Source organism: Alligator sinensis, unplaced genomic scaffold (genome assembly GCF_000455745.1).
Source record: "Alligator sinensis unplaced genomic scaffold, ASM45574v1 scaffold1411_1, whole genome shotgun sequence".
NCBI lineage: Eukaryota > Metazoa > Chordata > Crocodylia > Alligatoridae > Alligator > Alligator sinensis.
In genome coordinates this window covers 305,069-318,907 of record NW_005842963.1, presented here as the reverse complement: position 1 = coordinate 318,907, position 13,839 = coordinate 305,069, and the positions used below count along the sequence as shown (strand labels likewise).

The following is a 13,839-nucleotide window of genomic DNA, read 5'->3' as shown; positions in this document are numbered from 1 at the left end:
TTTCCCTTTCTATGTAGGTAGAGATATACAGGTTGTTTATAAAGTTCTTGTGCAACTTTAATAACTTTGGATATACCAGTGATAGAAGCAAACTGTAAAGGGCAAAGGAAAGCAGGGGGGGGGGGGGGGGGCGGTTAGCATAGTGTAAGGATCGCAAGTGCGATTCATGAAATCACTCAGTAGCAACCAGAAAATGTTTTCTATGAGTTGGAAGATCAGATTGAATGATGTATCACGAAAGATTGTGCTTATGTTGAAGTTTAGACATTTGAGCTGTGTTGTGTTAAAACTTAAGGAATTGTGCTTTCAATTGCCATTTACAGTTTGCTTCCATCATGTGTGCAACCAAAGCTATTAGAGTTTGAAGTTGCACAAGGACTTTATAAACACCCTGGGCAGGTACCTAAGTCTATAGCATGCAAATCTACCCTGCCTTCTACCGAATTTCAGACTAGCACAGCTAACTGTTTCTCTGCTCACGGACATAAATGCGAGGGAAGTGCTGGATGCGCTCTCAACGTGCTGAGAAAGGCTAATTTTGTTTTACGAATCAGACGTAAACTTCTAATGAATCAAACAACATTTTTGGATTATTATGTGTGTGTAACAACAGGAGGAACGAGGGGGCAGTCTGCAGAGCTGGATTTGGACTGCAGCTCCCAGGAACCCTCAGGGCAAGGGAAGACGGAAGAGGAAGCTTGAGGCTGGAGGAACGGGAAGAGCAGAATGTATGAAACCTGGTCAGCCCTAACCAGTGAGTGAAGGGGCTGCAGCAAGGCTGTGGGGGCAGGGGCTGTGGGTTGAGAGTGAGGGGCACCGGGGTGGAGGGGAAGGGGATTGGCAGCAAGTCAGGAGTGTGGGGCACGGTGGGCACCAGCAGCTGGGACCACTCGGGGGCTGCAGGGTCTCCTTGGAGGGGTGCTCCAGGATTTCTCCCACTCCCCACGCCCTGTGTCAGGGCAGGGCAGGGCAGGACCCCCACGTGGCCCCTCAGAGCAGGTGAGGCCAGAGGGTGCTGGGGCATTAGATCCGTGGCACTGGGTCATGGTCTGGCTCCCTCTTCACATGATTAAACCCCCTTGTCTCCTTCCCGCAGGCAGCCAGCAGCCCAGACGCTGCCAAAAGGCTCCGTGTGAGCGGTGGGAAAGCGAGAGCACAGGCCCAGGCTCGGGGGAGGCAGAGAAGACGACCAGGTAACGTGCCAGGGGCCTGGGTTGAGGTGCTGAGGGACCCGGATGCTGGCTCCTGCCTGGCTGTTCAGCCCCTGGAGCGAGGGGCTGGAATCTCTCGCTGTAATCTATGGGGTGACAGGGTGATCTATGGGGTGATCTATGTCCCCAGGCAGTTCAGATCTGATAGCAGCACCCAGTAGGAAGATCCTTTATCCCCATCGTGTTATTTTGAAACCTGGGACTGGGGAACCAGTGGGTTGGTGAGAGAGAGAATGCTCCAGAGGCAGGAGTTTTCTCTGCACTCATGTATGTTTATTCAGCATCTGATGTGCATTCCCATACCTGGAAATACATTAGTTACCTTGCCAGCAACTCTTGCTCCCTGTCCTGTTGATTAGACAGTCCAGGGTCCCTCTGGGATGTTCAGGGGCATTGTCTAGCAGCCCAGCTGTCTAGTAGGCCAATGCTCGTTTTTTTCCGAACTGTTTTATGCCTTCTGTTACTTACCTATTTATCATTTTCTGCATGAAGATTGCTACTGCTTCTGGCCCTTTAAAATAAAGTATTTGCATTATTGAGTTTTCACCATTGGGGTTTGTTTTTTTTTAAATCCTGTCTTCATAAATACACCCAGACCGGTAGGCTTTCATTATCATGCTTCTCCCGCTTTCTGCACATTGTCTTCTCGCCTGGCCTTAGCAACATTTCCACTTGGACAGAACTTGCAGTGGCTTTGTGCCGCTTTAACCAGCTAGTGGCCTTTTAGCAAACTTGGGGGCTATGCAAAGCCTTCTGGGAGCAGACGCTGGCAGTTTTTTTGTGGTTACATTAAGTGCTACTGTGGTCATTGTCAATGCCGGAGTCCCGGTCACTCCTCTGTCTTGCCTGCCACGAGCCCTCTGTGCCCAAGAATGGACTGGTGTGGGTATCTGGGCAGTGCGTTTTCCTAGTGACTTTGGACTGGTTTTAATTTACATTTAACCCCATGCCTCTGTCCTGCTGCAGAGTCTCCTGATGCAGAGGAGACCTGGGACTTGTTAACAGATGAAAGCTCCTTGGGCTGCTGACCCAAACAAGGCTCTTCACTAGGGGCAGGTAAGAGGCAGCAGTTCTGCCTTTTCCAGCAGCAGGAGGCACTGCCTGTCAGCAGAAAACTTGTTTGCTCAAGTTTATTGCTGGGGGTCAAGTCAGCTAGTTGCCTGTTCTCCTAGCATCCACCTAAAAGCCATCCTCAGCCCCTGGAGCAAGTGGACCTGTTGGTTCCTTTCTCGTCCTCTACAGTGTGGATCTTGACTCAGCACCAGGGTCCCTGTTGCATCTCCTGCAAGGAGTTATGTCTGTGCTTACCACTCTGAGCAAAGGCAGTGTCACTGGGGCTCATTTCAAGCTTCATGGAGGTCTATTAGAAAGGCCCTGCTACAAGTTCAAATGAAAGCTGGATAGAAACCAGTAATGAAATGTTACACATTTTGAAGCACTAACTTTATAGCTGGATGGCTCTCTTGATAGCAGGGTACTCATTTTTATTACTTGATAATGACTTTGCACATGTGGCTGGTCTGAATTTATTGCACATTCAACAATTACTGGTGTGATAATTACTTTCCTCTTGTGGCTGGTCTTACTTTGTATGTGTAGCCGACTTCAATTTATTGCATGATTCACCAGTTAATTGCATTATATATGAAACATGTAGCAGGGCCCTTAGAAGACCTGTGGGACTTTGACTATTCCATCTCTCTCCTCTCCCATGCATTGAGGCCTGGGAGTTGACTTAGGTACACACCAACACAGGGGAACTAGCAGCACTGTGCTTTTGGCAGTAGCACTAGGGCTAACCTGTGTCATCATCCCTGTCCTCGTTGGGTGTTATTGTCGTCTTATCAGTGTTGAAAGCCCCTGTGTAATCGCCCGTGATGTTCGCTTGACCGCTTTGCCTTTTCAGGCCGTTCGGATGCAGCTGTCTCCTTTTGGGTTGACAGCTTGCCCTCCAGCAAGATTTCCTAAAAGGGTCCCCAGAGGTTCTTGCCTGCCACATCTTTGATGTTATGGATTATTTCTGGGAGGGAGTTCTCCAATCCAGCTTCTCCTGGTTGCCTCTTTGGTCTCTTGCTTAGGTCGTTGTCTCGGGGCTCCACCTCCCCTACACCCCTGCCTTGCGCCAACCAGTGATGTTGTTAGTCCTTGGCCAAGGCTAAAGCAAAGTCAGTTTGCCACGGCTGGGCCTTTGGCTCTTATCTAATCTTGGTCCCGGTTTGGGTGATGTACTGTCCTTTTGCTAGGCCTCCCATTGGCCTGATTCCTTATGGTGTTCACCCTGGGGGTACCTTCTCTCATGGCACTCTCTCTCCCCTCCAGGGGCTACTCACAGCTTTCGTATCCTTTCTCCTTTTTCCCTCTCTATAGGTTCACCACTGTCCCTGTCTTTGCCAGTGTCATTCAGGATCCACAGTCTGAAGAGAGGTAAGTACCGTGGCTCCTCCAAGCTAGCCTTAGCAGGGCATCCCGCTTCTTGGGGTTGCCACCACTCGCCCCTACTGGGGCAATTGTCCGTTTCATACCACGCCAGGCGCTCAGGAAGCGTCATTTCTGGTCCTCCCTGAATGCGGGTCAGTGGGGCTCTTATCCCGCTTTCTGAGGGCTGGTTGGCAAACTGGCATTGGCACACAGCTACAAAACGTGCCCATGCCAGTTCTGGGGCACATACCTGACCCCTGGCGGTGTTTTCCATCTGCCGTTCTCCTCCCATCTCTGGTGCCAGCAGGGGGGTTTTGATCTTCTGCAGCACTCAGCGGCAGCTGCTTTTCTTGTCGCTCCAGCGGCAAAGGTAAGTTTTGATTCATGGCAGCATCCCCGCCACACCCTGCCACACATTACATATATTTTATAATTTATTAATCAGTCACGCAAACAATTCAGACCAGCCACAACATGCAATATAATAATCACAGAATTCACTGGGTAATCACACAATATACAGCAGAAGCTCTGTTATCTGGCACCCATGGGGAATGGGGGGTGCCAGATAACCAAATATGCTGGTTACCTGACATGCATCTTTGCCTGGTTGGGCTGCCGCCCCTTCCACTGCGTCCAGTGCTCCAGGCTTTCATTCCCTGGTGTCATTGTGCCGGGAGACAGGGAGGGAGGCCCCGCGCACACTGCTTTGCCCCGGGCTGTGGCCTGAAGTTGGTGAAGTGGGACTCAGTGAAACCGGAAGTGGGACTTCCGGTTTCGCTTTTGCCGCATCAACTGGCATGCCAGTTAATAGAGCATGCTGGTTAATAAAGTGCTTGATAACACAGCTTTTACTGTATTTTCATTGGCCACACATGCAAAGTAAATATCATGCCATAGAAATGTCCATCCAGCTATAAAAAGAGCCAACCAGCTACAAGGTTAGTGCTTGAAAATGTATAAAACTTTATAGCTGGTTTCTTTCCAGCTAGAATTTGTATGTGTGGCAGGGTCTGAACTCTCAAGGTGTGCTGCTAGCAAAAAGTCGCCATCAGGAGATACCACACCAGTTGTGTCCTAAAGAATGACCACAGGCTCGGTTCAGTGGAAAAGGTTCAGCCAGGTTTATTCTCTAGTCTACAAGGCGTGGCCCTAACACAGTCATGATCTGACTGAAAAGGTAGTAATGTACCATTGCAAGACATTGCCACACAACATGCAGGCTCCCCTAGGCCAATACAAAGCTCCCTTCTCTTCTAATACTCCTTTAATACAGTAGTCAAAACACGTTACTTGTTACATTCCACCAGTATCTTAACTATCTTGAGATATCCTGTGCAATGGGCTTGCTCCACATCCTGCTCGGTGGGTTTCTGTTCCAACCTTTACATCCCGGTATTGGACTATTCTCCACAGAAGTCTCCCCCTACCATCCTTTGGCTCACATACCAAGTTTTGTTTATGGGAGGAGTGCAGGTATTGTTCAGGTTCACTGATCAAGCCTACTCTGGCTAATGTTTAGCAAAGCCTTTGTGTACGCAGCATATAAATGTTGATCAATGTTCCAGTGAGGCGACAACCGGCGGGTGCTCTTCCTCTCCCACCAGATGCAGGGACCCTGCGCACAGCTGAGGAGCAACCTCCTAAGGACAGGCCTGTAACCCTGGAGCTGCTGAGGCCATTCCCAGGAAGATCTGGGGAGAGGGGACCCCTGACACCTGAGCTGGGCCAAGTGCATAAGAAGCAGGGCAGGCACCTACAGCAGGGAGAGAACATGGCTGTGAGCAAGGTACATGCTGCAGTGGGGCATGGGCATGGAGCCAGGGCAAAGCTTGGCAAGAGTTGGGCATGCAGGAAAGAGCCAGAGGAGCTCGGAGACCTCAAGCCACAAGAGGAAGTCTTACCAGCAAGAGTGGCTGCATTCAAACTGAGCCAGCAGGGAGGGCCTGAGGGGAAGCAGGAGCTTGCTGCCAAGTACAGATAGGCTGGGACAAGAAGTGCTGGTCTCAGCATCTGTGGGTCCCAGGCCATTAGGAATCCTCATTCCCCCTTCCCGGCTCTACTCCTTCCCCTGCCCTTCATTTCCTCTCCACGGCCAGACAGAACAGGGATGTCTAGCAGACCCAGATCATGTAGGAGATCAGCAGCAAGGTTCTCTGTGTTTTATGGCGGGGGGTGGTTAACCTGGGATTTGGAGCCTGCAGAGCTCCCCACTCATGGGCAAAAAGAGATTCCTGACACCACCGACACCCAGTGTTTGCTGGCTGGTGTCTGGTGAAGAAGGGTGAATTCCCAGGGTCCCCCGCCCAGGCATGGCATTCTCCCTATGAGTCACTGCCATGAAAACAGCTTCCCCAGGGCAGACTTAGGGTGTCTGGACTGTAGTCTCTGCTGGTGTTGATACAGTGGCAGTGGTGGCAGTGCCTCCGTTATTGGCATAGCATATGCAGAGAGAGTAGCTGTGCTGATTCCCTGGATAATGTGAGCTAAAGCAGACAAATGCACTGCTTTGTCCGTAGAGCTGTATCCACACTATCCTTTGCTGTAGCACCTGTGACAGCTGATGGCTAAGACTCAGGTTTGAGAAGGCTGGGGCATGCTGATGGTGTAATGCTTGTGACTGCAGCTCCCAGAGGCCTTTGAGGATGTGGCCATGTATTTTACACGGAAGGAGTGGGAGCTGCTGGAAGCTGGAGACAAGGGTCTTTACCGGGACCAGATGCTGAGGAATTACCAAGCCCTTGTTTCCCTAGGTAATGTTCTGGTTCTTGTTCTACCCCCCCAGCTCCACTGTGCCAAACTGTTTGGCAACATCTGTTTGTACCTTGAATCCCCTTACTCTTCCTTTTTAACTTACGCTGGGTAGTAAGCAATAGAAGTATTAGCAGCAGTTGCTGTTGCAACCCATGACTTTTCCATTTCCTCAGCTTCTCTAGTGACACTCGTGCACATGACTGAACGCGGGTGCTTTTAATGAGGAGCCCTTGTAAGTTCTCTCACACATTTCTTTCTAGCATCCTCATCACCATGGACCATAGCTTGCTTTGCCATTCTATAATGTTTTCTTTTTCTGCTAGAATTGCTCTTTGTTTTGGGAAGTCTCTTTGCAAAAATCACATGACCCCTGGTACAGATCATTTAAGATCGTCTTTGGTGCCCCCCCCAATCCTTGTGCTTAAAGGCTGAGTGCAGAGCTCAGGTGAAAACTACTTTTCACCTCCTAAGTATTTTTTTTAAAGAAAGTTGGCATGAGTGGCCTGGTCATTTTTATTCTGCTGTCATTGGAACTTTGGTAGTTACCCTCTTTCTGTTTCAAAGATAAAAGTCATATTATATTTATTCAACTTCCATTTCAAGTCTTTTATCTTGCTATTTAATTTCTTTTCTTTCTTTTTTGTTCTTTTTCTCTCTTCTTTTCTCTCTCTCTCTGTCTCTCTCACTCTTTGTTTCAGTTTACATACTACTTTCCTTGTTTCCTTTGCAGTGTCACCTGGAATTTCAACTTCACAACCAGTGTCACGGGATGTAAACAGTCTCTAGGACTTTCTACTTTCTACAGAGTCTCAAAATACAAGATTTCTTTTAGGGCACATGCTAATCCCCTTTTCTAATCACTAATAGTATTGGATACAACATTACCCAAGTCTTTTGTTTCATCATTATGGTCTTAAGCCAGCATATCAATTTGTTTTTTTATCCCCTCTGCATGGGCGACTGATGCCTTCCGAGTCTGGGGGCACCAGATCGCCAACTGGGCGGGGGCACTTCTGGTTTCGCAGCTGGTGCTTCCAGGGGGTGCACGTGCACCCGTGTGCACCCCCTACATGTCACCAATGCCCTCTCGTGTTTCATACAAGCCTTTCAGTGCTGCTTCTCTTGTACCGGCATTTAATAGCACCTGGCTTTTCTGCATAAAGGACGTGCTCCAAACCCATTCCTGTTTCTATTTACTTGAAACCTCCATTTCCCATCTGGTGTTTCTTATGTGCTTGGGTTTCACCGAATACATCTTCAGCAGCTATAATGAAAGCTACCTTCCCGGAATCCTAAACTGAATCTGCATAAGCTCTCTGTATTGTAAGACTGCTGGTCAACTTTTGTTACAAAGCCCAGGCTTTCTGTTTAAGCTAAATTCCACCATTTCTTCCTTTCCCTGATATTCCCTTTCTTTATTTTATCTTTGAGCATAGCAGAAAGTCAGGAAGTATGATAGTGTTTGGGACCATGTTGCCCTCACAAGGTATTGGGCTTTGAGTTTGGTTTGGCTCTACTTCTAGCCATTCTGCAACCTATTTTTACTGAATGACCATCTCTTGTGGGGGTGATTTAATCATTATCCTTTTCCTGGGAAAATGGGTTGACCAGTGTCATACTATGGGCTTTCTCATTCTGTAAAAATGTGCTTTCTTCCTTCTTTCATCCACATCTACAACAGAAACAGTTTGTATCCTAAGTACACCTGAATCTATGGAGCACCTCCTATAAGGATCCACCCACTGGGTGAAAAGATTGGGATAGTTGCCTGCCATTGTTAGAACATCATCCTTTTCTGTGCAGTGCAAACAGGAATTACTTTTTTCTCCCATATGCAAGTTTTCATTGTCATCAGTCTGTCATTGACTCTTCACTTCAAAGACGTATCACTGAAAACCTTTATTGAGACTAAACCCATTTCTGGGTTTTTTTTCTCCTGGAATTATTCTAATAAGACCAGTTGAATATATTGTCATGTGTATGTTCACGGTCTCTCTTTTCAAAACAATATCTTGAAAATCTATAAGAGCATTCTTTTTCTTTCTCCTTACACCTCACAAATCACTGCATCTCAGCCCACCTTCCTTGATGCCACTGTGAGCTTTATGAGGGGTTGATATTTTATATTTCATACGACCATCATTCCACTTACTTGGGTGACCAAAGCCACGATCTGTTGAAAGCTTCTACCTATAGTGACCTTTCTTTTATTGTTCATGTCCTCCTTTCAATCTCCTGTGAGTCCCATTCAAATGTTTAAGTCCACTGGATCTTTTCTCCAACTCCCAATTACATACTGGATGGTGGAATAACCATCCTCTATACTCTCCCTGACACAGGATTGCAAGGTCCTGCACCAGACTTAATCTGCCGCATGCAGCTAGGGGAGATGGAGCTCTGGGTCTGTGATGATGAGGAAGCTGGAGAAAGCTCATTGTCTGAGGACTTCTCCCCAGGTGAGTCTTGACAGTCCCTGACCCCTTCCACCCACACTTCAACTGAGAACCTCTCAATACTCAGGAGGAACTGGAAACCTGAACAGTTGCCTTGTGTTGCCACAAGGTCCTGGCATCACAGAGCTTAGTCAGATCTGCGTTGTTGAGAGAGTTGTGTGCCCACTTCCTGCATTTCAGTGATGCAGGGACAGTAGTTGTGCAACAGGGTGATTGTGTACCTTTAGGAGGATAGGTTAGGCAGGGACTTGTCTGGGATGGTTTGGATAGGGATGACTGGGCACATCTTCACATTCATTATTGTGTCTTAATTACTGCACATTTAGTTTAGTACATGCTTAATGAAGTACTAACTCTATGCTTAGTAACTAGAGTTACTGTACAGTAGCACTGGCGCACATTTATGTTATTATGCTTACTGCTCATTAGCCTGATAACACTGAGCAGTAGGCTATTAGCACAGTTGTTGACTGCCACAGTACTGAGCAGTGTTATTAGGCTAATGCACAATAAGTATCTTGTGTAGATGCACCTACTGTGTCTTAAGTAGGAGTTTGGATTAGATGCGCTGTGGAGGTCCCTTCCAGCCCTACTTACATTTCTTTTTCCATGATCTGCTTATGAGAATGGTGTAGTTTTAATTGTACCCGCACTCATCTAGGAACCATTCTTTGCGCGCTGACAATACCTGGCTATTCCAAGGACTACTCCCGTTAGTCAGGTGTTATTGATGTGTTTTCTGTGTTGAAGGCCACTGCTGTACTTTATATATATTACCATATTTTTTAAATATATTACCATATTTACTGTGCAATAAATTTAGACTGGCCATATGTGTAAAGTAATTATCACACAGTTCACTGACTAATTAAACAATAAATCTGGATCAACCACATGTGCAAAGGAATTGCCATAACATAAAAATATACATTCAGCTATAAAATAGACCCAACCAGCTACATAGTTAGTGTTTCAAAATGTGTAACAACATTATAGCTGGTTTCTCTCAACCTTGAATTTGAACGTGTGGTACAAACTAAAGTCTCAGGGACTGCAGGATATCCCAACACCAAATTGGTCTTAAAGAATGACCACAGCCTCGGTTTAGTGGAAGAGGATTGGCTAGGTTTATTGTCTACAAAACATGGCCCTAACACATTTGTGGTTTGACTGAAAAGGTAGTAATGCACCTATGCCCATGACAAGGCATTGGCACAACACCATGCAGGCACCCCTAGGCCAATACAAAGATCCCTTCACTTCTAATTCTCCGTTAATACAGTGGTCAAAACACATTATGCGTTACATTCCACCAATATCTTGACTATCTCGAGCTGTCCTCTACAGTGGGCTTGCTCCACATCCTGCTCTGTTGGTTTCCATTTTAGCCTTATCATCCTGGTATTGGACTATTCTCCACCTTTCACAGAAGTCTCCCCCTACCATCCTCTGGCCCACATGCAAAGGTTTGTTTATGGGAGGAGTGCAGGCATTGTTCAAGTTCACTGATCAAGCCTACTCTGGCCAATGTTTAGCAAAACCCTTGTGCGAGCAGCGTCTAAATGTTAATCTACATTCCAGTGAGGCTACAACCTACAGATGCTCTTCCTTTCCCAGCAGGTGCAGGGACTCTGAGCTCAGCTGAGGAGCAGTCTCCTGAGGATGAGCCTGGAAACCTGGAGCTGCTGAGGCTATTCCCAGGAAGATTTGGGGAGAAGGAACCCCTGACACCTGAGCCAGGCCAAATTCATGAGAAGCACGGCAAATGTTCACAGCAGAGAGAAAACGTGGCCATGAGCAAGGTACGTGGTGCAGTGGGGTATGAGTGTGGATCCAGGGAAAAGCCTGGCAAGAGTTGCAGGTGCAGAGAAGAGCCAGAGGAGCTGAGAGACCTCAAGAGCCGCAAGAGGAAGCTATACCAGCAAGAGTAGCTGCATTCAAACTGAGCTAGCAGGAAGGGTCTGAGGGGAAGCAGGAGCTTGCTGCCAAGTACAGCTAGTCTGGGAGGCTGGGACTAGAAATGCTGCTCTCAGCATCTGTGGGTCCAGCAGTCCCTGTCTCTGGAAGAACTGCTTCAGCTTCCTCTAAGGGGTACGTCAAGAGAGTATTTTAAGACTAGGAGTCCCAGGAGAGAGCCTCTCTGGGCACTCTGTGGCTCCCTGCCACCATCAGGGAGCACGGAGTGAGGGTCTTCTCAGCTGAGCCCACCTGGTCCCCCCCGAGAGGTATGGAGGGGTCTGCACCTAAGTCCAGCAGAGTTCTTCCGGCCCAGCCAGTGCCCGGGCAGGATCCTGTCTCCTGGAGGAAAGTTCAGGATCAACCTGCCAGAAAGGGAAGTAAATGCCGGTCGCCTTGCACCAGTGTCTGTCTGGGATTAAAGACAAATTCCCAGAGTTGCTTATATCTGCAGGACCTCTTCCAAGTCCACAGGCATGACATGTACCCAAGGAAAATGGATGCTTTGTGTTTTGTGGAGCTGTGATATCTTCATCTCTGTGCATAGTGTTGGAATGCCACAGCTCCCTCTTCCCCCTGCTTCTAGGCTGAGTTTATACTGAGTCCTACCTGCTTCATCCCCTCCCAGGCCATTGGGAATCCTCATTCCCCCTTCCTGGCTCTACTCCTTCCTCTGCCCTTCATTTCCTCTCCACGGTCGGACAGAACAGGGATGTCTGCAGCAGACCCAGATCATGCAGGAGATCAGCAGGGAGGTTCCCTGTGTTTTGTGGGGGAAGGAAGTTTCTTGCAATTTGGAGCCTGCAGAGCTCCACCTCAGAGCTTTGTGGGGAAAAATGAAGAATCCTGACACCACCAACACCCAGCATGTGCTGGCTGGTGTCTGGTGGAGAAGGGTGAATTCTCCAGGTCCCCATTCCCAGGCAGGATATTCTCCCTGTGAGTCACGGGTGTGAAAACATCTTACCCAGGGCAGACTCAGGGTGCCTGAACTGCAGTCTCTGTTGGTGTTGTTAGGAAGTCAGTGCCTCCCTGGTAGGGACAGCATATTCTGACTGAGGGAAGAGCTGTGCCAACTCCCTGGGTGATGTGAGCTGAAGTAGACAAATGCACTGCTCTGTGAATAGAGCTGTATCCATGCTACCCTTTGCTGGAACACCTGTGATAGATGAGGGACTCAGGTTTGAGGAGGCTGATGGAGGAGATGCTGATGGTGTAATGCTTGTGACTGCAGATCCTGGAGGCCTTTGAGGACGTGGCTGTGTTTTTCACACGGGAGGAGTGGGAGCTCCTGGAAGCTGGAGACAAGGGTCTTTACCAGGACCAGATGCTGAGGAATTACCAAGCCCTTGTTTCCCTGGGTAATGTTCTGCTTCTTGTTCCCCCCCAGATCTGTGTGAGATCAGACATGTCCCACCCTTCTCCCTGTTCCTTTACTGTTGTGTCCTGAGGCATTTTGGCTGGTGGTTTAAATCCACTTTCAGCCCACTGCTGTGTTGTCGCTCAGGCCTCTTGTCCACTTTCATTTTCATATCCCTGTTTGTTTCAAATGACTTCCCTGGGGTCTTTCCTTTCCTCTAACCCAGGGACGGGCAATTATTTCGGGCGGAGGGCCACTTACCCAGTTTTGGCAGGCTTTCAAGGGCCGCATGGGTAGCCCCGCCCCTTGACAGGTGCCCCACCCCCTGGTCATCATCTTGGGACCAATGTCCCAGGACTAGCACTGGTGGGGCCCAAAGCGGGGCACAGGCTGGCAATGGTCTGTGGGGCCGGGCTGTGCTGCACCAGCAGGGAGAGGAGGGAGCTGGCCCGGCTCCATAGAGCCCCTGCCAGCTGGGACCCTGTGCTCCTGCCACCCTGCCAGCACTGGCTCTGGGACCCCGGTGCAGGCCCGTGCTCCCACTGGCTCCCCGCCCACTCACTCCCAGTGCCCCCCAGCCACGCGGTACAAGCTGGGGGAGCACACAGCCCTGAACCCCTGCTCGCTGGCAGGGAAGAAGCTGGTGCTGAGCATGGGGAAAAGTGGCCCCTCGCCCGCCACTCCCTGCTGCAGATGCTCGCAGCCCACACAGGGCTGTCTGGAGCAAGCACAGGCAGCCCCATGCAGGGGCGCCAGGCACGGGGTGAGCGAGGGGTCACTTCCCCCCCCAATTTAGAAAGCTGCTTCGCCATGTCCTTTTCCAGTTGAGATCTGCAGATCCTGGTCTACAATGCAGTGATTATCCACATGCTTCTCTATGGGTGTGAGACATGAGTGACATATTGAAGCCATCTTAAGCACCTGGAATGAATGGTTCCATCAGCATTGCCTCAAGAAGATCGTTCGCATTAGATGGGAAGACCACTGCACCAATGCCAACATCCTTTCTGCCACTAACATAACCAGCATCAAGGCAAAGATCATGAAACATTAACTCCCCTGGGCTGGCCAGTGTGTGGATGGCTCTGGGCCTCACTGGGACTGGCCCTGGGACACCAGTGCGAGTCCCATGCTCCCGCTCACTCACAGTGCCCCCCAGCCTGCGGTACAGGTCGGGGGCAGCGTACAGCCCTGACCTCTTGCTTGCCAGTACGGAAGGAGCTGGTGTGGAGCACAGGGAAAAGCGGCCCCATACCCGCCCCGTGGCCAGCGGGGACAGCCTGCGCGGGGCTGTCCTGAGCAGGCACAGGCAGCCCCAGGTGGGCTGCAAGCAGCTGCAGCACAGGATGCTGGCCATGGGGCAGGCAAGGGGCTGCCTTTCCTACCTGCTGGGGCTGGGTTACAAGGTGGTGCTGGGGGGGGCAGGGGAAAGCAGCCCCTCCCCACCCCGTGCCCGGCACCCCACGCTGCAGCCGCTCACAGCCCGCGTGGAGCTGCCTGTGCCTGCTCAGGACAGCCTTGCGTGAGCTGCAAGCAGCTGCAGCAGGGAGCGCAGGCCAGGGGGTGGGCAAGGGGCCACTTTCCTCCGCGCCAGGAGGGAGCAGGGAAGGAGCCCGGGGAAAAGCTGAGTGTTGGGGGTGGAAAAGCGGCCCTGCCCCGTGGCCAGCGCTCCCTGCCGCAGCTGGGT

General features: G+C 49.9%; 1 protein-coding gene across 1 annotated transcript in view; it reads left to right on the top strand.

Annotated features, from left to right (window-relative positions):
• Nucleotides 1-13,839, top strand: part of LOC102383249 (zinc finger protein 383-like) — a 24,204-nt gene that overhangs the window by 3,537 nt on the left and 6,828 nt on the right. The window contains exons 2-8 of the mRNA XM_014526125.2: nt 1,097-1,193; nt 3,579-3,635; nt 5,237-5,418; nt 6,256-6,382; nt 8,723-8,839; nt 10,454-10,638; nt 12,027-12,153. Of these exons, the coding sequence (XP_014381611.2) occupies nt 1,097-1,193; nt 3,579-3,635; nt 5,237-5,418; nt 6,256-6,382; nt 8,723-8,839; nt 10,454-10,638; nt 12,027-12,153 (892 nt within the window). The remainder of the gene's footprint in view (nt 1-1,096; nt 1,194-3,578; nt 3,636-5,236; nt 5,419-6,255; nt 6,383-8,722; nt 8,840-10,453; nt 10,639-12,026; nt 12,154-13,839) is intronic.